At 46.8% G+C, this 24,391-nt stretch overlaps 2 protein-coding genes across 9 annotated transcripts in view; one reads left to right on the top strand and one right to left on the bottom strand.

Moving 5' to 3' along the window:
- Pym1 (PYM homolog 1, exon junction complex associated factor) overlaps positions 1 to 2,003 on the bottom strand; it is a 22,419-nt gene extending 20,416 nt beyond the window's left edge. Inside the window, exon 1 of the mRNA XM_021175359.2 lies at positions 1,883 to 2,003. Within this exon, the coding sequence (XP_021031018.1) occupies positions 1,883 to 1,901 (19 nt within the window). The 5' untranslated portion in view covers positions 1,902 to 2,003. The remainder of the gene's footprint in view (positions 1 to 1,882) is intronic.
- Positions 1,670 to 24,391, top strand: part of Dgka (diacylglycerol kinase alpha) — a 24,770-nt gene continuing 2,048 nt past the window's right edge. Inside the window, exons 1-22 of one of the 8 annotated variants that reach the window (XM_029482606.1) lie at positions 1,670 to 1,808; positions 1,921 to 1,969; positions 2,726 to 2,965; positions 9,976 to 10,111; positions 10,400 to 10,473; positions 10,774 to 10,909; positions 11,158 to 11,235; positions 12,499 to 12,548; positions 13,004 to 13,078; positions 13,265 to 13,384; positions 13,522 to 13,636; positions 15,249 to 15,337; positions 15,476 to 15,595; positions 15,820 to 15,918; positions 16,223 to 16,291; positions 16,536 to 16,609; positions 16,834 to 16,905; positions 18,135 to 18,220; positions 18,318 to 18,407; positions 22,531 to 22,691; positions 22,967 to 23,031; positions 23,676 to 23,766. In XM_029482606.1, coding sequence (XP_029338466.1) covers positions 10,048 to 10,111; positions 10,400 to 10,473; positions 10,774 to 10,909; positions 11,158 to 11,235; positions 12,499 to 12,548; positions 13,004 to 13,078; positions 13,265 to 13,384; positions 13,522 to 13,636; positions 15,249 to 15,337; positions 15,476 to 15,595; positions 15,820 to 15,918; positions 16,223 to 16,291; positions 16,536 to 16,609; positions 16,834 to 16,905; positions 18,135 to 18,220; positions 18,318 to 18,407; positions 22,531 to 22,691; positions 22,967 to 23,031; positions 23,676 to 23,766 — 1,728 coding nt within the window. In that variant the 5' untranslated portion in view covers positions 1,670 to 1,808; positions 1,921 to 1,969; positions 2,726 to 2,965; positions 9,976 to 10,047. Of the gene's footprint in view, positions 1,809 to 1,920; positions 1,970 to 2,152; positions 2,209 to 2,495; positions 2,613 to 2,648; positions 2,966 to 9,521; positions 9,603 to 9,975; positions 10,112 to 10,399; positions 10,474 to 10,773; positions 10,910 to 11,157; positions 11,236 to 12,498; positions 12,549 to 13,003; positions 13,079 to 13,264; positions 13,385 to 13,521; positions 13,637 to 15,248; positions 15,338 to 15,475; positions 15,596 to 15,819; positions 15,919 to 16,222; positions 16,292 to 16,535; positions 16,610 to 16,833; positions 16,906 to 18,134; positions 18,221 to 18,317; positions 18,408 to 22,530; positions 22,692 to 22,966; positions 23,032 to 23,675; positions 23,767 to 24,391 lie in introns of those variants that run through there. The other 7 variants (XM_029482607.1, XM_021175351.2, XM_021175352.2 and 4 more) reach the window with 7 other exon arrangements.

The raw sequence follows: 24,391 nt of genomic DNA, 5'->3' as shown, positions 1-24,391 counted from the left end.
ACAGGGTTTCTCTGTGTAGCCCTGGCTGTCCTGGAACTCACTTTGTAGACCAGACTGGCCTCGAACTCAGAAATCTGCCTGTCTCTGCCTCCCAAATGCTGGGATTAAAGGCTTGCGCCACCACCCGGCTATGGGTATACTTCTAATCCCTCACTTTGTGTGTGTGTTCACCCATGCCTTTGCTTCCTCCTGCATTTGTGTATGGTGGAGGGAGGGATGCTGGGGAGTGGAACCTAGAGTGTAGCTAGCATTAAGTCAGACAATCATTCTGGCCAGTGAACTTACACCCCAAGCCCACCAATCCATATCTGTTCATCAATTGCACTTAAGTCCTGTCTATCTAGTACCCTTTCTCTGAAAATTAGTGAGGTACATGACTTGAACTCTTGCAAGAGTGGTCTCTACAGCTCTCCACGGACCTGCTCAGTGAGGGGAAGTCCTAGTGTGACCTGTTTACTCTTTAATCTCTGGACACTCCCCATCACTGTACCCCTCAGACATCCTGCCCCCATCTCTGCAGGTTGGCAGGAAGTGAAACTCAATTGTCTGTTCAGTATACTGGCCCTGGACCCAGCCCTGGGCCCCGGATGTGTACCCCCACCCAGAGGAAGAAGAGGCTGGGAAAACAGGCTTGTTTTTTCCTTTCCCTTTGTTCACTGTGGTTTCTTTCTTTCTGACTTGTATGATGTGGTTGATTAAAGAGATGAGCACCTGGAACTATAGACATCAAACACCTCCTCCTCCGTAGATGGTTCTTTGCTTTTCTTCCACCACCCTCACCAACAACTGACCTGGGAGTATGGCAAAGCACAGATCCAAAATAAGGTACAAAGATGCTACAGTAAGTCTGAGCTCCTGCCAGGCAGTGGTGGCGCACGCTTTGAAGATTTGAAGAGTAGTTTGGGACACAGTGTTATTTAAACAGAATCTTTGTTTACGGTGATCAAGAGCTAGGAAGCTTTACAGACATCTAGGCACTTGCTTCAGTTTGTGTTTTTGCTTATCCTACAGAAAGAACTAAGAACAAGATCAGGTATAAAGAGACCTTCAAACGTGTCTGTTGATAGCAGGAGTGGCATACACTAATAAACCCAGTAAACCCAGCTCTTGAGAGGTTGAGCCAGGATGGCAAGTTCATTGCCAGCCTAGGCTATGTACATACTAAAATCTTGTTTCAGGAAAAAGTAGTTTGTTGGACTGTGAATAAGGAGGCTATGTAGGAAGGGGAGCTGGACTTTGCTAACGGTGAAGCATATACTGTTGAGAAGGGTGTGGGATCGCAGTATAGATCAGTGGTGCTGCACCGGAGAAGCAAGTTCCAGGCACTGAAGCTCATCTGCAGCATGGTGGTGACAGCGATGGAGGAGGAAAAGGAAAAATGAAAACAAAAACAACCGCAGTGAAGGGTCAGGATGTAAGCAAACCAGAACAAACCTGAAAAGGACAGCAGAACAGAGACAGATCACTCTCCAACTCCTGATCTGAATCTAAAGTTTAAATAACAACAACAGCAGCAAACCCCACTACTCTAGATTCTAGTTGCTTCAACAGCTTTGTCTCCAAATACTTAAGGGCTGCTTACTTCTCTGTTTCCACTAGAGGGCCTTTAGTTTCTTTCGGTTTTTCTTTTTCTTTTTCTTTTTCTTTTTCTTTTTTTCTTCTTCTCTCTCTGACCCTCACTGGATCCGAATATATACACACATTTCCAACAAGCAGTCTGCTCTCCCACTCCTTTCTACTCCCAGCTGTAAGAGGATACAATTCCAAGAACCCAAGACTTTGTTGCGCTGCTCCTACTTCAGAGAAGGGTAGGAGGGAGTTAGTCCTGGGTTTGGGGCGGGGCGGGGCGGGGGTGCAGGATGCCTGGGTCCCCAGTCCCTACCAGTAAATCCCCCACTCATTGGTCTCCTCTCCGTTCAGTCTCACACCAACCATGCTGCTTCAAGAGTCCTGACAGCTCCAATAACAGGTAGGAGGAACTGAAAGGCTCTGCCTTCAGACTCTACCTTTGCCCAACGACTTCTGTGCCATCTGCCAAGGCCAGAGGGTAAAGTGCTAGGGTTGGGTATGGAGAAAAGGTGAACAAAGTCAAACGTTGTTTTATGCACCTAAACCGCCACCCTAGTCTTAAGGAAAGGATATGGATTTTTGAGAGAAAAGGCTGTGCATAGACAAGTCCGAGGCGGAGCTGAGGAACTCGGAGGAGAGGTGGGCAATTATCTCAGGCAGGATCAAGCAATGTGAAGCTATGTGGAGAAGGAAATGTACCTAGGTCTAGGGTTGTGAATTGTGGAACTCTGGCCTTGCCCCTCTGGGTTCTCCTGAATATGGAATCATTGACTTGGGCAGGCGCGTCCAAAGTGACGATTTGGAGATTGGAGGGCCGGCCAATTGCTGACCAGTCGCTGGGTGGTTCCAATCAGCACCCTGACCCCTACCTTGGCCTTCCTGGGAAGGGATGATGGGAGAGGTTTTGACTAATTAGAAAAGAAGTAGAGCTGCCCCAGGCGTGGGAAGACAGAAGCGTAGGAGTGGAGAAAGTGGCACAAACCAGAGCCCTGGAGATACTCTGGAGGCCCGGAGCAGATTGTGTTGGAAAGCTGGCAACAGCGGTGGGCTTGGGCGCGGCAGGAGGGCAGGCTGGGTCGGGGGCGGGCAGTGTGTCGTCAGGAGCTGGGCGGCCCCGCGGCGGCCGCGTCTTCCTAACCCATCCCCTCCTGCCCAGCTCGGGCTCCGGCGCCCCTGCTCCGACCGTGCGCTCTCCTGGGTCAAGGTAGAACCCCCGCGAGCCCCGTGCCACTCGCACACTCTCGCACCGGGCCAGAAGGGCAGCGGAAGGGGCCGCCCCACCGGCTGGGTGAGGGCTGCGGCGTCCAGAGAAGGAAGCGTTGACAGCTGGAGCCTGCTGCTGGAAGGGTTTGCGCTCGGACTCCGGGACTGCTGTAGCGCAAGACGCAAGACCGGGGTAAGCTGCGTTTCCCCCAGACCTTTCCTCCACCCTTATCCCTCTTGCTCACTCGGAGAGCTGGGAAGCTCAGCTCCTGGGAACTCGGAAGAAAGGTGCCTTTTGAAAACCCAAGGTGCCACACGGGTGAAGAGGGTTCTTCTTTGGCCTCCGATCCTTTCCACACCTGTCACGGGGAGTTTTCTGAAAAGACTGGGTGGGAAGCCACTTTTCAGATTTAAATAAGAAATGAACCTGACTACGGAGGAAGAAAAGTAAATATTATTGGTCATCTCCACAGTCTCAGAAAATACAAGCCCACATCCCCCAACTATGCCAACATCGTAACTTCCTCCTGTACTAGTAGCTACGACACCCAGGAACATAGTGTGCCACCCCCTTATCCAGACAACACAATTATCCCTGATGTTTATGGCGATTTAATGAATTCTGATGCTTCAAGACAAAAACAAAACAAAAAACCAACCTCTCTGACTAGTAGCAGGGATGGGAAGGAAAGAACGGACCCTCAATCCTGGGAAAAAGGGATGCCTGATGTGGTTAGTCCAGCTCATTAGGCTTGGCTCTAAAGCTAGGAGTACCTGCTCTGTGAAGTCTCTTGCTGGGGCATCCTGAAAGTCCTAGAAACACGCTAAGCCAATTCTTTTTTTTTTTTTTTTTTTTTGGTTTTTCGAGACAGGGTTTCTCTGTGTAGCCCTGGCTGTCCTGGCACTCACTTTGTAGACCAGGCTGGCCTCGAACTCAGAAATCCGCCTGCCTCTGCCTCCCGAGTGCTGGGATTAAAGGCGTGCGCCACCACGCCCGGCTCTAAGCCAATTCTTGAGTAATGATGAATTTGAAAGCGAGCAATGAAGTGAAAGGAAACGTTAAGTGTTAGTGGAAACCTTATCTCTTTGATAGCTGCAATTTTAGTATTCAGTGTTTAAAGTTAGATCTGAAGAAGGAGAGGCGCCAAGATTTGGTGGGTGTACTTTGAACAGGTTGTCTAGAGTCTTGACTGGGATCCTGAGCCCAGAATGTTGTAGGATTCTTTCCCTCCCCTCCAAGTGAGTTTCTCTGGTCTCACCCTAAGTTGGTAGAGGTGAGTCGGGAAACCCGGGGTGGGGCTGGGGGGGGGGGAGCGTGAGTCACAAATAGCTGGGGGTAGGACTACAGACACCACCCTTCTAGCCCTGCATCTGTCTGGACTAGCCCAGGTTATAGCCTCAGGTGGGGAAGAAGCTAGAAGACTTTGGACTTGTTCCAGGTCTTTAAGGTCCCAGTATCCTGTAGTTTGCTCTCCTCTCTGTCAGGTCCAGGGGCAGCCAATTTATACTCTCTGACAGAAGTCAGGGCATCTGACTAGATCCCTAGAAACCCCCATGTCCAGGGTCCCAACCCACAGATATTCCTGACTCTATAGTTTCCAGCCACCTCCTCATTTTCTCAGAGGCAAATTCACCATCTTGATGCTACTACATGTCTGTACCTGACATAAGTATTTGTATTTTAAGTGGAAGGTACATAGTTGAGCCTTGCTACTGATAGAAGTCACTAGAATTTGTGAGTTCTTGGCTTAAAAGTACCATTTATCCTAATATCCAAATGTGTTTCTTTTTCTCACTTTGTGGGTGTGTAGGGGGACAGGGTCTAACCAAAGTTTCCTATGCTGTCCTTAAACTTACTTTGTAGCCAAGGCAGGCCTTAAGCATCCCACCCCCTTATCTGAGTCTCCTGAGTAGCCGGAATTGTCTATATTACCACGCTTCACCAGACATAAGACTATTTTTGTGTGTCACCTTATATAATATTGGTTGATGTTTATTGAATTCTCATTCTGTATCACATATTTTACTATGTATAATTGCTATGTAAACTTATTTAAAAACCCACTTTGTGACTGACTAGGCACCTGTTTATTGATAAGACTGGGCTAGTGTGTATAGATCAGTAGCTATGCATGCTTGAAATCTTAAGTCTCTGAGTTTGATTCCCAGCTTTAACATTTTTAATGTGGTTCAGTGAGTAAAAGGACTCATCCAAGAGCTGAGATTCCAGCTTGCACCTAATTCAAAGGTCCATTCTCCAGCAGGGTGTGGCTGCAGATGCCTGTAATCCCAGCTGTAACAAGAGCTGCATAGTGAGACTCTGGCTCAAAAACAAACAATAAAAGCAAAAAAGTTCTCAGTTTCCATTATATATTGCCTCTCCCAGGTGTGAGACCTGGAGAGTCAGAGAAGGGACAGGAAGGACTCGTGTCATTGTGAAGGATGACCAGAGAGGTGCCTTGGCCTCTCTCTTTTCTTGGTTCCTTATTTGTTTTCTTTCTCGGTCTCCATTTCCCAGAACTTTGGAATCATCTAAAATTCCCCAGCAATACTCAGAGATGCTAACTAAGCTGTTCAAGTTCTTATGTATTATTATATATCATAAGACTCATATATTCATTAGCTCTGTTGGCAGCAAAGGATGGGTTATAGTCACTGATGAAGGCCAGAAAGGCAAAGTCCTTTTCTTAGGTGTCATTGTCCTAAAAGGTCATTTTCAAATCTTCTCAGAGAGCCTTTGGAACACAGATGTTACTTAGTACCTACTATGTTCCCTCCACGTTATCTCATACTTTACTGACTGCCAAGTGGACACTTGGTGGCATGCTATTCATCCAAACTTGGACTAATTGACCCCACCAAAAACAACTACCCAGGTTTATAGAACCTTTTGTACAATCCATATTAAGAAGCCAGTCCATGCTGAATCCTGTTTTGGGTACTGAGGAAAGAGTAGAAAGAGGACTGATAAGGTCCTGCCTCTGTGGAACCAAGGTCTTGGTCAAATACGAACACTTAAGGAAGGGATAAAAATTTCTACTGGTGATTTGACAGGGAAGCCACATTGAGATTGAACAAGAAAAGTAACGAGATGGAGGGAGAAGATTTACATGAGTTTCAAGCCAGCTTGAGCTAGTGAGACCCTGCCTCAAAGTAAAATAAATAAATAAACAAACAAACAAACAAACAGGATCCAACATCAAGGAAGTTCTCATGAAGGAGCTGGTCTTTTAGTTGAGACAAGAAGACAGCTCTTCTCGGAGTAGGGGAAATGTCCTAAGCAGGCAGCACAGCAGGGACCATAGTATAGTCAGGTAAAACCTGGCATGCTTGAGAACAGGAGGGCAGCATGTGGCAGGGAGAGTGGAGCTGTGTGCTGGGGCTGGAGCCTCACTCCCCGGCTTATCAGTTGTCTTGGGCTCTCCCAGCCCACGACTTCCTTGAGCTTCAGCTGTATCTTCCTTCTCCTCTCTTCCTCTTCTTCTTTTTTTTTTTTCTTTTTTTATAAAGTTTTGTTTATTTTTAGTGTGTATGTGTGTGCACGTGCACACACATGTACCACAGTAGTATAAATAAGTGTGTTGGTCAGAAAACAACTCTGTAGAGTTGGTTCATTCTTACCTTTTTCTTTCTCTTCCTCCTCTTCCTCCTCCTCTTCCTCCTCCTCTCCCCCCACCCCCCTTTACAGAGTTTCTCAGTGTAAAAGAAGCCCTTGCTGTCTGTCTTGGAACTCGCTCTAGATCAGGCTGTCTTTGAACTCACAGAGATCCCTCTGTTTCTGCCTCCTCCCCCTGTGCTAGGATTAAAGGTGTGAGCCACCACCACCCAGCTCATGTTCACTTTTTTTTTTTTCTTACTTATATATGAATATTCTGAGTGTATATATGATGCATGCCAGAAGAGGGCATCAGATCCCGTTATAGATGGTTGCTGGGAATTGAACTCAGGAGCTCTGGAAGAATAACCAGTGGTCTTCATCAATGAGCCATCTCTCTCCAGCCCTCAGACTCTTACCCTTCTATGTTCTGGAGATGCAACTAAGGTGGCCAGGATTATGCAGCTCCTTTACCTGCCCAACCTTCTCATCAGCCCCTCTTGGTTTTTTGTTTGTTTTGTTTTGTTTTTTAAAGATTTATTTATTATTATAAGTAAGTACACTGTAGCTGTCTTCAGACACACTGGAAGAGGGCGCCAGGTCTCATTACGGATGGTTGTGAGCCACCATGTGGTTGCTGGGATTTGAACTCTGGACCTTGGGAAGAGCAGTCGGGTGCTCTTACCCACTGAGCCATCTCACCAGCCCTTTGTTTTGTTTTTAAGATTTATTTATTTTATTTATTTATTTTTTTTGGTTTTTCGAGGCAGGGTTTCTCTGTGTAGCCCTGGCTGTCCTGGAACTCACTTTGTAGACCAGGCTGGCCTCGAACTCAGAAATCCGCCTGCCTCTGCCTCCCGAGTGCTGGGATTAAAGGCGTGCGCCACCACGCCCGGCCAAGATTTATTTATTTTATGTGAGTACATTATAACTCTCTTCAGACACACCAGAAGAGGACATCATATCCCATTACTGATGGTTGTGAGGCACCATGTGGTTGCTGGGAATTGAACTCAGGACCTTTGGAAGAGCAGTCAGTGCTCTTAACTGCTAAGCCATCTCTCCAGTCCCCTTGGGTTTTTATGTTTTTGTTTTTGTTTTTGTTTTTGTATTATTTGTTTGTTTTTTGAGACTGGGTCTGGCTAAAAAGTATGTATTGAAGAACTCAATGTGTAGAACTGTCCCCAAACTCAGAGATCTACCTACCTGTGCCTCTTAAGTGCTGAGATTAAAAGCATAGGCCACCAAGATTGATGAATTTTATTTTTTAAGTTATGTGTATATATTTGAGTGTCTGCCGTGTGTGTGTGTGTGTGTGTGTGTGTGTGTGTGTGTGTGTGTGGTTTTTATAGAGGACAGAAGAACATCATGTCCTTTAAAAGTGGAATGAATAGGCTATTGTGAGCCAACTGATATGTGTGCTAGGAATCTAGGAATCAAATCAGGTTTTCTAAAAGAATAGCAAGTGGGTTTTGTGTTGTTTGTTTGTTCTTAGACATGATCTCTCTACTCTGGAACTCACTGTGTAGATTAGGCTGGCCTTGAATTTACAGAGCTCCTCCTGCCTCTGCCACCAGAGTGCTTCCATGAAAGGTATGCTTCACCATGTGCAGCTTAGTTGAAGTAACTTTTGCCATAAAGTCTCACTGGCTTCAAACTCAGCATCCTCAGGCTTCAGTGCGCCTCCCCCTCCCCCCCCCCGCCCCCCATTGCTTCCGGGACTACAAGAATGTATCACCACACCAGCTGAAGTGAGGTGTTTTTTTTTTTAATGTTTGTTTGGAACAGGATCTCAATGTATCCTACATTGACCTTGAACTTGCTAAGTAGCCATGGAAATCCTTGTGTTCCCCCCAGCCCCTCCCACACCTTTCCAATGCTGGAATTATAAGTGTGGGCCACCAGAAGTTTTTTGTTTTTTGTTCCAGAGAGAGATTGAGAGAAGGGTAGTTTTAGACAGATGTGTTTTCATGGTGTAGCCCAGACTGGCTTTGAACTCATGAACCCATGATGATCCTGCCTCGACTTCCTGAGAATTTAGATTACAGGTGGAGAAGCACTGCACTGCTCCTTGGTTTATTTGAACATTTAATTCTTTTGTGTTATTTCTTAAAATTTTTTTCATTTAAATATTTAGTTTAAATATTTATCAATACAATAATAGTTGCTATTTCTTGTAGGCTTCCTTTATGACAGGCATAATTTGAGGCTTTTTTTTTTTTTTTTTTTTTTTTTTTGGTTTTTTGAGACAGGGTTTCTCTGTGTAGCCCTGGCTGTCCTGGAGCTCACTTTGTAGACCAGGCTGGCCTCGAACTCAGAAATCCGCCTGCCTCNGACCAGGCTGGCCTCGAACTCAGAAATCCGCCTGCCTCTGCCTCCCGAGTGCTGGGATTAAAGGCGTGCGCCACCACGCCCGGCTGGCATTTTTAATATATTTAACTTTCCAGCTGTGAAAGGCAGGTACCATTCTCCCTGTTTTCCAGGTGTAATTATTCCAAACCACGGGCCCCTCACAGCCAAGAGTGGAATCCAGTTAGGTCTGAGCAGTCTAAATCCTCAGTAGCCTTGTACTATTTATTTCTGTCAAATATGTAATTACTGTTGTTGCTGTTATTAAATAACCAAGGTGGGTTAGGCTGTAGCTCAATTGTAGAACATTTGCCTCGGAGACCCAGAGCCCTGGATACAATAGCTTCCCTGGGCCAGTGGCTCAGGCAGGTCAATTGCTGAACCAGTTTGATGCAACCTGGTCTACACAGCCAGTTCTCGAACAGCCAGAGCCACATAGTAGGGAGACCTTTACAAACAAAATAACACCATCAAGAAACGTCACCCTTTTTATTATTCAGTCCTTAAGGCAGATATTAGTCAGTACCGAGTAATTGTTCCTGTTTGATTCCTGGATCCAGTACCAAAAGGTGGGGCTCCACAAACGCTGGTAACCCAGCATGGTGGAACATCTGGCATCGTAGCTGAGCCTGCAGCCTGCAGCTCAACCATCCTGCACCTAGGAAACTGGAGCCTTCCTTTCCTACCTCCTCCAGTCCCACTAGCCAAGTTCCCGCCCGTCCCTAGAAAGCCCCAAGCCCTGGGCTAGCTAGATAGGATCCCAGCCACCGCTAGTTCGGAGTCACGTGTCCCAAGCGCTAGAGGTCGTTGCAGGGGTGTGGCTCGGGGGAGTGGTGGCTGGAGGAGGAGCAAGATGGGGTCCTGCCTTATGAGGTGTGCTGAGGTGGTAAGGACCTTGGGAGGACAGGAGATGGGGAGGGACCACAGAGTCTGAAGTGGGGGGTAGGGACTGAACAAGGCCAGGTGCATCCCGGGGAGCTGGGGGGGGGGGGGGGGGGGGGGGCAGTGGGGGTGATGGTGATAGTGGTCAGATGAATCAAGACAGATGGGAGAAGTCCCAGTGGAAGAAAAGAGACAGAAATGAAAGAAAATGTCAGAGATGAGTCAGAGAAAGAAAGACAGGGCAGGCCTTGTTGGGGAGAGTTAGAAACAGACACGGGGGTGGGGGTGGGGGCGGGGGGGTTGTAGAGAGGAATACAGGGAAAAGAAGCACCCGACGCAGACAACTGGCACTATCCAGTTCTCTGGTCTTCCCCTAGTCTAACCCTCTGAAAAGCAAGCAGCTGTACTACCGGGCTGTCTCTGTGATCACCTTCAGGAAGAGAAGAAGGATGGCCAAAGAGAAGGGCCTCATCAGCCCAGAAGACTTTGCTCAGCTGCAAAAGTACATAGAATGTGAGTCTTTCTCCTGGTCCTTCCATTCTGGAGACTTCATTCTCATGACACTGCATGCCAGTGCCCCAGCCACCTGGAGCTGGTCTCCTTACACAGCCCATCGTTCTGGAGGCCCAGCCTCTCTATCCACCTTCCCTCCTGACAGCTTGCCCCAGGCCTCAAAAGGGGAAAGAGGGCTACTGCTGTGGAAGAGCTGACGTGTCCTTTCATTTGACCCATTTAACCTGTGGGTGTCCAAGTGGAACTCTGGCAGAGGGCCAGGCTATCCTGTGTTCTTGTCTTACTCAGACTCCACCAAAAGGGTCAGCGATGTACTGAAGGTCTTTGACGACGGTGAGATGAACAGATTTTGCCAGGGAGATGTAAGTGGCATGGGGCACTCTTTCCTGGACTACTTCTCCACTGGGATCCCCAACTTCTGGGGATTTTTGTGGGCCCGCTTCTTGTTTTCTCTCCTGTAAAGACCCCAGTTGTTGGTTGTTACTGTAGCTATTGCTTTAGAACAAAACAAGAGCTCCTAGTTAACTCTGGAGATGGCCTAAGAAACCATATTCTGCCTCTTGTGTTTCTCAGAACTCTGCATCCATCATCTACCCCCATTCCTCAGTCCCCAGCTTCTCTATCTTGCAGACTCCTCAAAATAACACTCACTTTTATCACAGGCCATTGGGTACCTAGGATTTGAACAATTCATGAAAATGTATCTGGAAGTGGAGGAGGTTCCCCATCACCTATGCTGGACTCTGTTTTGGTCCTTCCACACTAGTCAAGTTGAGGCTGAAAAGACCAAGTCAAAAGGTACGATTAAGCAGGTAGGGCTGGCCTGGGTCTACAAGGCAGGGGTTGGGGAGATGTTGAAATAGTTTGAATTTGGGAATGAGGGTTGAAATAGTCACATACTGTGGTCTCATCAAGGGAGAGGAAGGCAGAGGGTGGTCTCACTGAGCTAGGAGCTAGTAAAAAGAAAGATAAAGGGAGAGCTGAGAAAAGCACAAGAAGACCCAAAGTAGATCTGACCCTGGATCTGCCATGTTTTCATCTTGTAGCCAATGTGATCTGTCTCAGTGATGTGTACTGCTACTTCACCCTCCTAGAAGGTGGCCGGCCAGAAGACAAGCTAGAGTGTGAGTTTGCTGTTCTTCAACAGGAAAAAGGGGGGTGGTGGAAAGCGGAGGGAAGTATTCCCCAGCCCCCCTTTCCACATTCTTTTGAGATTTTTGGTTTGGTTTGGTTTGGTTTTTTGAGACAGGGTTTCTCTGTATAGCCCTGGCTGTCCTGGAACTCACTTTGTAGACCAGACTGGCCTCGAACTCAGAAATCCACCTGCCTTTGCCTCCCGAGTGCTGGGATTAAAGGCGTGCACCACCACGCCTGATTCCTTTGAGATTTTTAAAGGCAACAAGGTGAGACCTGAAAATAGGCCTGTTTACTCTGTTCTCCTGAGCTGCCTACAGCTAATGCTACCCACCACAGTCACTTCAGTTCCCAGGTCTATACATCCCCATGGAGGTGGCCTCGGATGTTGATGGCACATAGAAGTGTGTGCTGCCTCTGTTGTATTTACCAAGGCCAGCATGCACGGCTGTTTTCCCTTTTTTGTTTCATTTGTATGTGACAGGGGCTCACAATGTGTAACCCATCCTGGTCTCAAATTGTCTATCCTCCTGCCTTAGCTTCCTGAGTCCTGGGATTACAACTGTTTCTTTCTGATCTGCTCTGTCAACTTCTATTCCTTTTTTTTTTTTTTAAGATTTATTTATTTATTTTATGCATGTGAGCATACCTCCATTGCTCTCTTCAGAGACACCAGAAGAGGGCACCAGACTCCATTACAGATGGTTGTGAGCCACCATGTGGTTGCTGGGAATTGAACTCAGGACCTCTGGAAGAGCAGTCGGTGCTGTTAACCGCTGAGCCATCTCTCCAGCCTGCCAGTCCTACTCCTAACTTCAAGATCCCCTCCATATCTCTTTATTTCTCTTGCTTTCTGAATTCTTGGGGGTTTGTTTTTGTGGTGTTTAATTTTTTTTTTTTTTTTTTGAGTTTTTCGAGACAGGGTTTCTCTGTATAGTCCTGGCTGTCCTGGAACTCACTTTGTAGACCAGGCTGGCCTCGAACTCAGAAATCTGCCTGCCTCTGCCTCCCGAGTACTGGGATTAAAGGCGTGCGCCACCACGCCCGGCTGGTGTTTAATATATTTTTGAGACAGGGCCTCACTATGACTCCCTGGCTGGCCTGGAACTCTCTATGCTGTGGAGCAGCATGGCCTTGAACTCATAGAGATCTGCCTTCCAAGTGCTGGGATTACAGGGCCACCATGCCTGGCTTTGGAATGAGTTCTTTGGATCTCTCGCATAAACTGACCCAGTTGCTCAAACACTTCACAGTCACCTTCAAGCTGTACGACATGGACAGAAATGGGATCCTGGACAGCACGGTGAGCTGTGGGACCTGTGTGCTTGGCAAGGGAGTCTGTCCAACTGCCTGTGCTCGTACACCTAGACTTTTCCAGGGTCTCCAGAAACAGTGGAAAGGTTGGAGGTGTAGCTTAATGGACCAGAGCTTGCATAGCATACAGAAAACCTTGGATTCATCCCTAAAACTACCCNCNCCCCGGCATTTAAAAAAAAAAAAAAAAAAAAAGAGCAGAAGACAGTGGTATCAAGGAGATACTTATTCCCCTAGAACTAACTATGGAAGCAGTTCCCAAGAACTTGTTCTCTAAAATAGGGAAGCCAAGAGATGGGAAGCCTATAAATACTTACTTGTCAGAGGCACCTGAGAACAAGAGGTGAATCTGGAAGTGGAATCCAGGAGCCCTGATTTCTAGAGGACGTTTGTATAGTGGCCATAGTAAGCGGCTATCTGTGGCTTTTACCCTCTTTTCTTCAGGAAGTGGAAAAAATCATCCTTCAGATGATGCGAGTGGCCGAATATCTAGACTGGGATGTGTCTGAGCTGAGACCGGTGAGGCAGCTTGTCCTTTTCCTTATTGCATCCCCACCCCGACCCCCCACGGTCCTGTATCTACCTTATCCCATCTCCCACGGGTACCTGGTTCCTCTGCTAGCATGACTGTGTGGTGTCCTAGGAGATGGTGGAGAGGGTCTGGGGACCACTCCCAGCCAAAGGCCTTTCTTCCTGTCTGATCAGATCCTTCAGGAGATGATGAGAGAGATGGATCAGGACGGCAGTGGCTCTGTATCTCTAGACGAGTGGGTCCGGGCTGGGGCTACAACAGTGCCGCTGCTTGTGCTCCTGGGGATGGACATGGTGAGTGAGAAAGTCTGGGAATGAACATGGTGAGTGAGAAAGGCTGGCAAGGGCAGGGCGAGTGCGGTCTTGGAATATACTCACCAGAGAACCAGGGATAGCTTTCTAAGAAGCTGGCATCCTCTGTGACCTCCTAGACTATGAAAGATGATGGCAACCATATATGGAGACCCAAGAGATTCACCAGACTGGTCTACTGCAACCTGTGCGAACAGAGCATTAGCCTTGGCAAACAGGGCCTGAGCTGTAACTGTGAGTCACACCGGGAATGTGGGAGCAGGGAAGCTCAGGAGTTAGTGGGGACGTGATGTTATGAACTCAGATGAAACAAGGATTTGAATTTTGGGGCTCTGCTACTCACTCTCTATGATCCTGGGGAAGCAATATAACTTTCTGTTATTAATTATTATTATTTGTATGCTGTGCTGAAAGCCCAAGCCTATATATGCCTTTTATAAAAATAATCTTTATTATTAAAAAAACAACAACAACAACAACAACAACAACAAACTTGTAGGGCTAGAGAGATGGCTCAGCGGTTGAGAGCACTGGCTCCTCTTCCAGAGGTCCTGAGTCCAATTCCCAGCAACCACATGGTGGCTCACAACCATCTGTAGTGGGATCTGATGCCCTCTTCCGGTGTGTCTGAAGACAGCTACAGTGTACTCATATACATAAAATGCATAAATATATCTTTTTAGAAAACCTTGTAAATAAAAAGACAGTATCTCACACTATAGCTCAGGCTGGCCTGGAACTGTATGGCCCAAACTGATCGCAAAACTCCCAGCAATCTTTTTGCCTCAGTAGCAGCAATGGCAGCTACTGTTGCTACTGCTTCCTTCACCTCCTCCTCTTCCTCCTCTTCTTCCTCTTCCTCCTCCCTCCTTCTTCTCTTCCTTCTTTTTGTTTTTGAGACAGGGTCTCTCTCAAGTCATAGCACTTGCTATGTAGACCAGGCTGGCCTCAAACTCATAGAAATTCCCCCCTGCCTCTGCCTCCCAAGTGCTGGGACTAAAGGTGTGCACCACCACACCCAACTTGCCTCAGCCTCTTGAATGTTGCATTAAAGGAGTGAGTCATCATACCCAGTTTCATGTTTTTCTTTAACCTTTAGTTTCCTTGACTGAAAAGGAAGATAACTATGAACAGTAAATATGTGGATACTGTTATTGCTAGCACATGCCTGCAGTAACAGCATTCCTCAGCTATAGACAGGAAGATCTGGAGTTCAGGGCCAGCCTCAGTTACAGAGGAAGTTTAATTTAAGTCCAGCCTTAAAGGTACAGCCTGGACTACATAAGACTCTGTCTCAAAACAAACAAGCAGTGATATGAGATGAGTGTCAGTGAGTAAAGGCAGGTGCTTCCAAACATGACTTTCTGAGTTTGATTCCCTAGAACCCGAAATAAAGGGAGAGAACTGACCAGAGAGCTGTCCTCTGATCTTTCCACATACATTGTGTCACACGCATACCCACACACATAAATGTATGCAATTAACTAATCGAAAGGAGGCATTATTCTTTTGCTGTACACCAAAGAGTTGATTATTTTATTGAGACAAGGTTTGTGTAGCTTTGGCAAGCCTGGACTGGATATGTAGACCAGGCTTGCCTCAAACTCCCAAAGAGCTTCTAGCTCAGTTCCAAGCCTAGCACAGGGACATTGTAGAGACAGACAGGAGGAGGCATCTGCATTGTTAGGAGACTGAGATGAGGTTTGCCCTTGCAAACTTCTCTACCATAACCTGGCAGCCAGGGTTGCATGTCTTGTTCCAGTGAGTGACCCTTCCTTACTCCCAAGAAAGGAGAAGAGGGGGAATAGGCCACCGCTAAGGCTCTGACCTTCTTCCCTCTCCCCAGTCTGTAAGTACATTGTTCATGACCACTGTGCCATGAAGGCCCAGCCTTGTGAAGTCAGCACCTATGCCAAGTCTCGGAAAGACATTGGTGTGAGTGACCCCCACCGCCCGCTCATTCCTACACTGCTAACCCCATCCTAGCCCTGGTCCCTAGCCCTCTTCTGCCCCCTCGTTGCCTTTCACACGAGGTGCTCCCAGACAAGGAAGGGCTTGCCCCTCTCCCCCAAGGTCCAGTCACACGTATGGGTTCGAGGAGGCTGTCATTCAGGGCGTTGTGACCGCTGCCAGAAGAAGATCCGGACCTACCACAGCCTAACAGGACTGCACTGTGTGTGGTGCCACCTGGAGGTCAGTTCAGGAACTGTCCCTCGAGAGACCCTCTCTACTCTCTTACTGCCATAGTTATTCTTGTTCCCAAGGGCTTTCTTTCCTGTCCATACTCTCAAGCTGAGAACTAATAAAGTCCCCTGCATGATTTCTGTTTCCCTTTTGTGCTCCTAGATCCATGACGACTGTCTGCAGGCTGTAGGTCCGTCCCCTGCATGATTTCTGTTTCCCTTTTGTGCTCCTAGATCCATGACGACTGTCTGCAGGCTGTAGGTCCTGAGTGTGACTGTGGGTTGCTCCGTGATCATATCCTGCCCCCGTGTTCCATCTACCCCAGCGTCCTGGTAAGTCTCTCAACAGCAGCTGGGAGGGGACAGGAGCTTTCCCTGAACAGGAAAGTGTCCCTGTTTTCTTGTGAACATGCCACTACACATGGAACACCTGTGGTTTGTTATAGAGTTTTGTTACTGTTTCTCACTAGCCTTGAACTCAGATCTGCTTGCCTCTGCCTCTCACGTGTTGGGATTATAGGATAGGTGTGAGCCACCATACCCAGCCAGAGCGGTGTTTAGAACAGAGGATCCAAGTGAGACCCACCCATTGGATCCCTGGATGACTCATATTATCTTTCTCTTTCATTGTCTCCAGGTATCTGGACAAGAGTGCAAACACAAGACCACAGATGATACAAGCCTGTGCACCCCTGAGGCTTTTCGGGTACTGGACTGAGGGTCATGGGCTTAAAGGTCATGCCAGATTTTGATTTGAGTCTTATGGGGGAGGGACTGAAGTGGAAAGTAGGGGATACCTCATCTCCAAAAACTCCAGCTTGGTAGAGGAGGAGAGGGGAGGGGAGAAGCATCCTGGAAAATGTCAGTCCCCCTGCAGAGCTTGCCTTCATCCTTGACAATATCCTGCTTTATTTATCCTTATTTTCTCCCCCCCCCCACCCACACTGCAGATTGAACCCGTTTCTAACACCCACCCCCTTCTAGTCTTCATCAATCTTAAGAGCGGAGGCAAGCAGGGGCAGAGGTGAGAAGGGGCAGAGGTGAGGAGGAGGGGCAGGGGCAGAGGTGAGGAGGCCTATGCTAGTTCTTCCTAGATGGAGAGAGAGGATCAGAGTGAGTGGGGAGGAAGGGGATGTGTGTGTGGAGGGGATTTTTGAGGGGAGGGCATTAGAGAAGAGTAGATAGAAATGGAGTACAGAGCATGAGTCCAGTCATCTGTGCTACGGCCTTTCTTTTCCTCTCACACAGTGTGCTTTGGAAGTTCCAGTACATTCTGAACCCGAGGCAGGTGTTTGACCTGAAGGATGGTCCAGAGCCAGGGTGCGTATAGGTGAGGGGTTGGATCACAGGGTTTGAGGTGTGTGTGTGCGCACATGCGTGCATGTGGGGGGGTATGCTCAAGGGGGCCAGGGGAGGGAGGGGGAAAGGGGGAGGGAGAGAGAGAGAGAGAGAGAGAGAGAGAGAGAGAGAGAGAGAGACTGTCTGTTAGGAGAGGAGACCCCAAGAGCTCAGATTTCTAAATGCTTTTCCCCCTAGTCACTAGGATATTATGTTTGGTTTTCCGACTCTCTCGGTCCCAGTTTTAAAAGATGGAGAGGAATTAGTTTTGGGTTTCTCCAAATCACTGAGGAATAGAAACTCAAATCCCAGTGGTGCACAGGAATCTGCTGTCACCCTAGTTTTCATGCTTGCTGGAAGGGCATTTACCAACTGAGCCATCTGCCCACCCCTTTACATTTTATTATTGTTGTTATTATTGTTGTCTGTGGTGTGTGTATGTATGTGCGTGCATGTGCCCATATGCCACAGTGCATGCACAGAGGTCCTAGGACAACTTTTGAGAGTCTGTGAGGATTGAATCAGGTTCCTAAGCTTGCTCGGCAAGCTCTTTTACCCACTTGAAAAATGTTGGCCGGGCAGTGGTGGCTCACACCTTTAATCCCAGCACTTGGGTGGCAGAGGTATGTGGATTTCTGAGTTCAAGGCCAGCCTGGTCTATAGAGTGAGTTCCAGGACAGCCAGGCCTACAGAGAGAAACCCAGTGTCCAAAACAAAACAAAAACAAAAGCAAGAAATATAAAAATAAAAATGTGTGTGTGCCAGAGAGAGAGAGAGAGAGAGAGAGAATGTGTGTGTGTGGTGGGGAGTTGGGGATATTTGAGTGAATCAGGGCCAAGGAACAGTTTAAGGTGTCACCTTTAGGAATGCCATACTTCCTTGAGACAGGCTCTCTCAGTGGCTCAGCTCATTAACTAGGCTGGGCTGGTTGACCAGTTAGCCCTGTGATCACCCATCTCATCTCCCCACAGTACTGTAATAACAACACGCCTGACCTTTCTATGTGGGTTCTGGGGATCAAATTCAGGCCCTAGAGTTTGCAAAGCCAGTGCCTTATCAGCTGAGCTAGCCTCCCAGTCCTAAACTGAAGTTTTTTGACGAGGGGGAATGGAGTCATAGGAACAAGAGACAAAAAGTGACTTATCTGTCTAGGACTTATGGATAGATCTCAGTTATCCTTTTTCGGTTTTCTCTCTTCCTTTTTATCTCAGGCTCAGATTCTTTAAAGATGTTCCTCAGTTCCGGATATTGGTGTGTGGTGGAGATGGCACAGTAGGCTGGATTCTAGAGACCATTGGTCAGTGCAGGGAGAGCCTCCCTCTGGGCAGGAGATGGGGCAGTAGTGTTCCAGGGCCAGCCTCATCCATCCATCTCTACACCTGCCTCCTCCTCAGACAAAGCCAACTTTGCCACTGTGCCTCCCGTTGCTGTGCTGCCCCTGGGCACTGGAAATGATCTGGCTCGGTGCCTAAGATGGGGAAGAGGTAAGTGGGAAAAGCGAGGTTTGCGGGAGACTGGGGAGCTTTAAGAGAAAGACACAGGGCTGGAGAGATGGCTCAGAAGTTAAGAGTACTGACTGTTCTTCCAGAGGACCTGGACACTTTTCCCAACACCCACACGACGGCTCCAACCTTCTGCAACTCTGGTCCTAGATAAGCTGACGCCACCCTCTGTGGGTACTGCAAACACTTGGTACACAGTCATACAGGCAGGCAAAAACATCCATTCACGTTAGCAAGTAAATAAGCAAATGAATAAATAAATACTGTTTGGGGGAGGGATTAAAAACCTAGGGTTCTGATATAAAGAGAGTGTTGGGAAGAAGAGAGATACACAAAACTGGGTCCAAGCTAGAGTGGCCAAAGAAGGAGCTTTGGAAGAAAAAAGGATGGTATTCTAAACCAAGGGCTGTTGAAGGTGACAGTCCCCTTCCCTAACAACTCTAGGACTCAGTCAGGATAAAGAAGTGTGGTGGGAGAGTGAGGAACAGTGTGGTGGCGAGAGCTGTGTTCGAGCTGAAGGACCTAGGTAGCAAGGGTCATTAGTACATCAAGCAGCTGTCCACCCGCTTTTTCTGATTGTCTTGTTTTGTTTTTGTTTTTTTCGAGACAGGGTTTCTCTGTGTAGCCCTGGCTGTCCTGGAACTCACTTTGTAGACCAGGCTGATTTCTTTCTGAGGCAATTGCTTCTGTCTCCTAATACAGTTCAACTTCTGTGTTGTGTTTTTTAAAAATAATTATTCCTCTATATGTTTTAGCTACATGTATTTCTGGGTGCCACGTGTGTGCCTGGCACCTATGGAGGCCAGGCATTTTCTAATTGTAGTCTCCAGTTCACCTCAGTTCATCTGGCTTCGTGGTACTCATCCACTTTTCCTTTGAAGCCACTGAGGCTTTTGAGTGTTTAAACCTCGAACCACGGTCATCTCTCAAAGAACTTAGGGAAAAAAGCAGAGAGCTCTCTGACTCTATTTATAATGTAAGACATTTTTAGTTGTCTTACTGTGTTGTGTTTATTTGGTGCATGCGTGTGTGTGTGTGTGTGTATAGCAGCACATATGTGGAGCCCAGGGTATATTAGCTTTGGGAGTAAGTTGTTTCCTTTATTCTTAGGAATCCTGGGGAATCAAACCCAGCTTGATAGTCTTGATAGTGGGCACTTTTATGCACTGAGCCATCTCTCCAGTCCCAACCTAAGACTTGTATATAGACCAGTTTTCATCTAATTTCTCCATTTTTCATATTAGGGACTTAGAAAATACACATTTGAGTCTTCACTGTGTTATGTCAATGAAACTTTCACAGGGTTCTGTTTATTCAGCCTGAATCATGAGCACAAGAATATACAGAATGTTGCCAGGTTAGGTGTAATTTTAGCACTCAGAGGCAGAGGAAGGCAAACCTCTGAGTTTGGCACCGTCCGTCCAGATCTATGTATATAGCAAGCTCCAGGCCAGCCAGGGTTACATAGTAAGATCCTGTCATACATACACACACACACACACACACACACACACACACAGGTTGTATGTGAACACTGTGAGATTACTCCTCATATAAAAACATCATGAGCTGAGTTCAATGTCTAAAACAACACATTAGGACAGAAGGGGAGATCTGACTCCATGACTCACAGGGTTGTCCTCTGATGTCCAAAGGCATAACATGGCACCATGGCATGCATCCATCTACATGTGTGTGTGAATGCATGCTCACACATGCATATGTGTGTGTGTGTGTGTGTGTGTGTGAACACATGCAAGCATAATATTTTATAAGTGAAAGAAAAATGTCAATTTTCAAGGCTGAAAATACAATTTGAATCTGGATGTGGTGGCACACACCTTTGATGTCAGCACTGGGGAGGCAGAGGCAGGCTGATGATCCCTGTGAGTACAAGGTCAGCATGATCTACAGAGCGAGTTCTAGGACAGCCAGGGCTACACAGAGACACCTGACTCAGAAAGAAAGAGAGGAAAGAAAGAAGGAAGGAAGGAAAGAAAGAAAGAAAGAAAGAAAGAAAGAAAGAAAGAAAGAAAGAAAGAAAGAAAGAAAGAAAGAAAGAAGGAAAGGAAGGAAAGGAAGAAAGAAAGAAAGAGAGAGAGAGAGAGAGAAAGGGAGGGAGGGAGGGAGGAAGGAAGGAAGGGAAAGAAAGAAAGAAAGAGAGAGAAGAAAGAGAAGAAAGAAGGGAAGAAAGAAAGAAAATAAGTAAATACATATTTTGGAGATCCATCTGTTCCTGACAATATCTGTAGCCTGACAGATAAAGGATAGCAGGAGCCTGGTAAGAGCCATGTTAAGGGCTAAGCCGTCAATAAAGACATCTTTAGGAGTATTCTGTTGCTGTTTTAACAGTCCTCCAAAGCAACCTAAACAACATGAAGTTAGTGCCTACTGCTCTGGAGTACAGGAGTCCAAAACAGAAACCAAATTTGGTTTCACTAAAATTAAGAGTTCAGCAGAGTCTGATGAGAAGCCTTGTCAGTTTCTAGAGGCTGCTTACATTCCTTGGCTGACAGGTCCTGTCCAACCAGTAATGTTATCTCTCCCATCTGTTGCCATTGTCTCATCTCCTGGGACCTCTTCTCTAACCCCACCCCTACCCCAGGTTTTTTAAAAAGTCATTTATTTGTGTGTGTTTATCCATGTGCACATATGTATGTGGGCATGCATGCATGTGCCACAATGGTCATATGGAAGTCAGAGGAAAATTTCAGGGGTCAGTTCTCTAGACCAAGTGAGTCCTAAGGACTAAACTCAGGTTTGGCAGCAAGCCCCTTTATCTGCTGAGCCAGTGAGCTGGCTCATTGTTTGGGTTTTTGAGATAGGACCTCACTAAATAGCCCAGGCTGCCCTAGAACTCACTGTTATATGCAGACAGGCCTTGAACTTGAGACAATCAGTCACCCTTGCCTGGGGCTGAGCGCTAGGATCACCTGCTCATCTTATCTACCACACTTGCAATGGTGATTGTGATTGTTTTAAGAGATAATCTGCATAACCCAAGATAATTGCCCATTCACAATCCCTAATTTAATCTTGCCTGCAGGAATCTCTCTCTCTCTCTCTCTCTTTGGTTTTTCGAGACAGGGTTTCTCTGTATAGCCCTGGCTGTCTTGGAACTCACTCTGTAGACCAGGCTGCCCTCAAACTCGAACTTTACAGAGTTATTTTTTTCCAGTTTATGAATTGTTGTTGCCTTTTGTAATTCTTTACTTTACAGTGCCAGAGATGGAACATAAATTCTTGTACATGGTAGATACAAGGTGCTCTACCATGAAGGAATATCTTCTGTCCTTTTTCAATCTTTTTTTTCAGGCTTATATTTATTTAACCAAACAGAAAGTGTAAATTTATTGTTGGGAGGTGGTGGTATATGATTTAATCCCAGCACTCAGGAGGCAGAGGCAGGCAGATCTCTGAGTTTGAGGTCAGCCTGGTCTACAGAGTGAGTGCCAGGACAACCAGGGCTACACAGAGAAACCCTGTCTTGAAATACCAAAAATAAATAAATAAATAAATAAATAAAGCAAAACATACTTGTTGGCATGTTTTTGTGAGTTTGGTTGGTTGGTTGGTTTGGTCGTTGTTTTTAGAAACATAGTTTTTTTGTGCAGGAACTCAGAAATCCACCTGTCTCTGCCTCCCACATGAGGCATGAGCCACCACAGCCCAGCTACATTTTTGTGTTTTGAGGCAAGGTATCATTGTGCAGTGCAGGCTGGCCTTGAACTCCTGTGTAGCCCAGGATGGTCTTCAATAGTTTTCAATAACCCTCCTTCTCTAGCCTCCCACGTACTGGGATCGTTGACATGGGTCAACACAATTGGCTGTCAACTCATCCTTTTCTGGTTTTTTTTTTTTTCTGGTTTGTCTTTCACTATTCAAGGTATATTGGAATAATTTCTATATGTACATACATTGGAAATGTTTGTTTTCTGTAACAGGGTGGAAGGGGCAGCATGGAGCCTGGGCATCTTGCCCTTTCCCTGGCAAGGGGCTGGGGGGCTCCTACAGAAGAGGCAGAGGGTGGGAAGTCTGCAGATGGACTCAGAGTGGGCTCCCTGAGGCTCAGGGATGGCTGCAAGCCTGTCTTCTCCACTTCTAGGTTATGAAGGTGAGAATTTGAGAAAGATTCTCAAGGATATAGAGCTAAGTAAGGTGGTATATCTCGACCGATGGTTCCTGGAAGTGATTCCCCAACAAAATGGAGAAAAGAGTGATCCAGTTCCCTCTCAAATCATCAATAACTACTTCTCCATTGGCGTGGTCAGTGGAGTAGGGTCGGGAAGAAGGGAGAAGTGTGGGTTAAGCAGGCAGAAATTGGAGATCAAAAAGGAAGAGACACAGGAAAATTGGGAATTAGGTACATAAGTGGGGTATGGGCTGCAAAGATGAACTTGGGACATGCTGTACTCTAGATGGGGGTGGGGAGAGAAGAGGGGGAGGGCTGGGAGGAGAGGGAGAGGGAAAGAGGACTTAGCAGAGAAAGAGGTCTGAACACAGGTAAGTCTGGTCTCTAAAATATGCTTGTAACTCTCCAGGATGCTTCTATTGCTCACCGATTCCATCTCATGAGAGAGAAATATCCTGAGAAGTTCAATAGCAGGTGAGAGGGGAAAAAGGGTGCTGGGGTGGGGAGTGGGAGAAGGGTAGTTCAGTGGTCATCTACACCTAAGCCTTGTTGACCTGAGTCTGATCCTTGGAACCCACATGGTGGAAAGAGGGAAATATCTCTTGTAGGTTGTCGGCTGACCTCTGTATACATACATGAGCACACACCCACAAAATAGGCTGACCTCTGTGTACATGCATGAGCCTACACACAAAATAAGTATTAAAAGAAGTCAGGGAACAAACACTCAGCATCAAGGCTGGATTTGTGCCAGGCATGGTGGCACACGCCTTTAATCCCAGTGCTGACTCGGGAGGCAGAGGCAGTCAGATCCCTGAGTTTGAGGTCATCCTAGTCTATATAGGAGTTCAAGGATAGTCAGAGGTACACAGAGAAACCTTGTCTCAAAAAAAAAAAACCAAAAAAACCAACAAAACAAAACAAAAACAGACAAGATTGGATTTGTAACCATGCGTTTGACACAGAATGGTTAGATATGAGCATAAACACTTCTAGGAAACCCCTAAGTAAAGCTACAGTGGTTGCCCTTGGAGCTGGGAAGTTAGCACCCTTTCTGGTCACTGTCAGGACTGTGTAACTTGTCTCTTCCCTGCTGGGCCTTTTGTTGGCTGACGCAGAATGAAGAACAAGCTTTGGTATTTTGAGTTTGCCACATCTGAGTCCATCTTCTCAACATGCAAAAAGCTGGAAGAGTCTGTGACTGTTGAGGTGCGTATGATAATGCCAACTGGACCCACATCTTTTTAACTTTTTCTGTAGATAGGATCTCACATCGTAGCCCAGGCCGACCTAGGACTTGTGGCAATCCTCCTGCCTCCAAGTTCTAAATTCTGGGATTACAAATTTTTTCGTTTCCTCGTATTCAAGTTTCTTTCCTACATAGGAGCCCTTGAGAATATCAAATATGTGTGACCTACACTTCTTTGACCACCCAGCTCTCCAACCCTGTCTTACCAAGTCCTTCAGATACACTAGTACCTTGAGCTAGTGAGGTGGATCAGCAGGTAACCAGTTTGTTACCAAGCTTGATAGCCTGAGTTCAATCCCTGTGACTCACAGGGAGTAAGGAGAGAACTAACTCCTAAATTGTCCTCTTAACTGCCATACAAGTATACATACCTGTCCCCCATCCCCTCACATACAGACAAAAATTAAATACATTTTAATTATTTTTTTGTTTTGGAGACAGGGTCTCTGTTGTGTACATTTGGCTATTGTGGAGCTTAATATAAAAACCAGGGGCTGGTGAGATGGCTCAGTGGGTAAGAGCACCCGACTGCTCTTCCGAAGGTCCAGAGTTCAAATCCCAGCAACCACATGGTGGCTCACAACC

Source organism: Mus caroli, chromosome 10, assembly GCF_900094665.2.
Source record: "Mus caroli chromosome 10, CAROLI_EIJ_v1.1, whole genome shotgun sequence".
In the NCBI taxonomy this organism is placed as follows: domain Eukaryota; kingdom Metazoa; phylum Chordata; class Mammalia; order Rodentia; family Muridae; genus Mus; species Mus caroli.
Note: the sequence above shows the minus strand (reverse complement) of the source record. Positions and strands in the feature narration are given on the sequence as shown.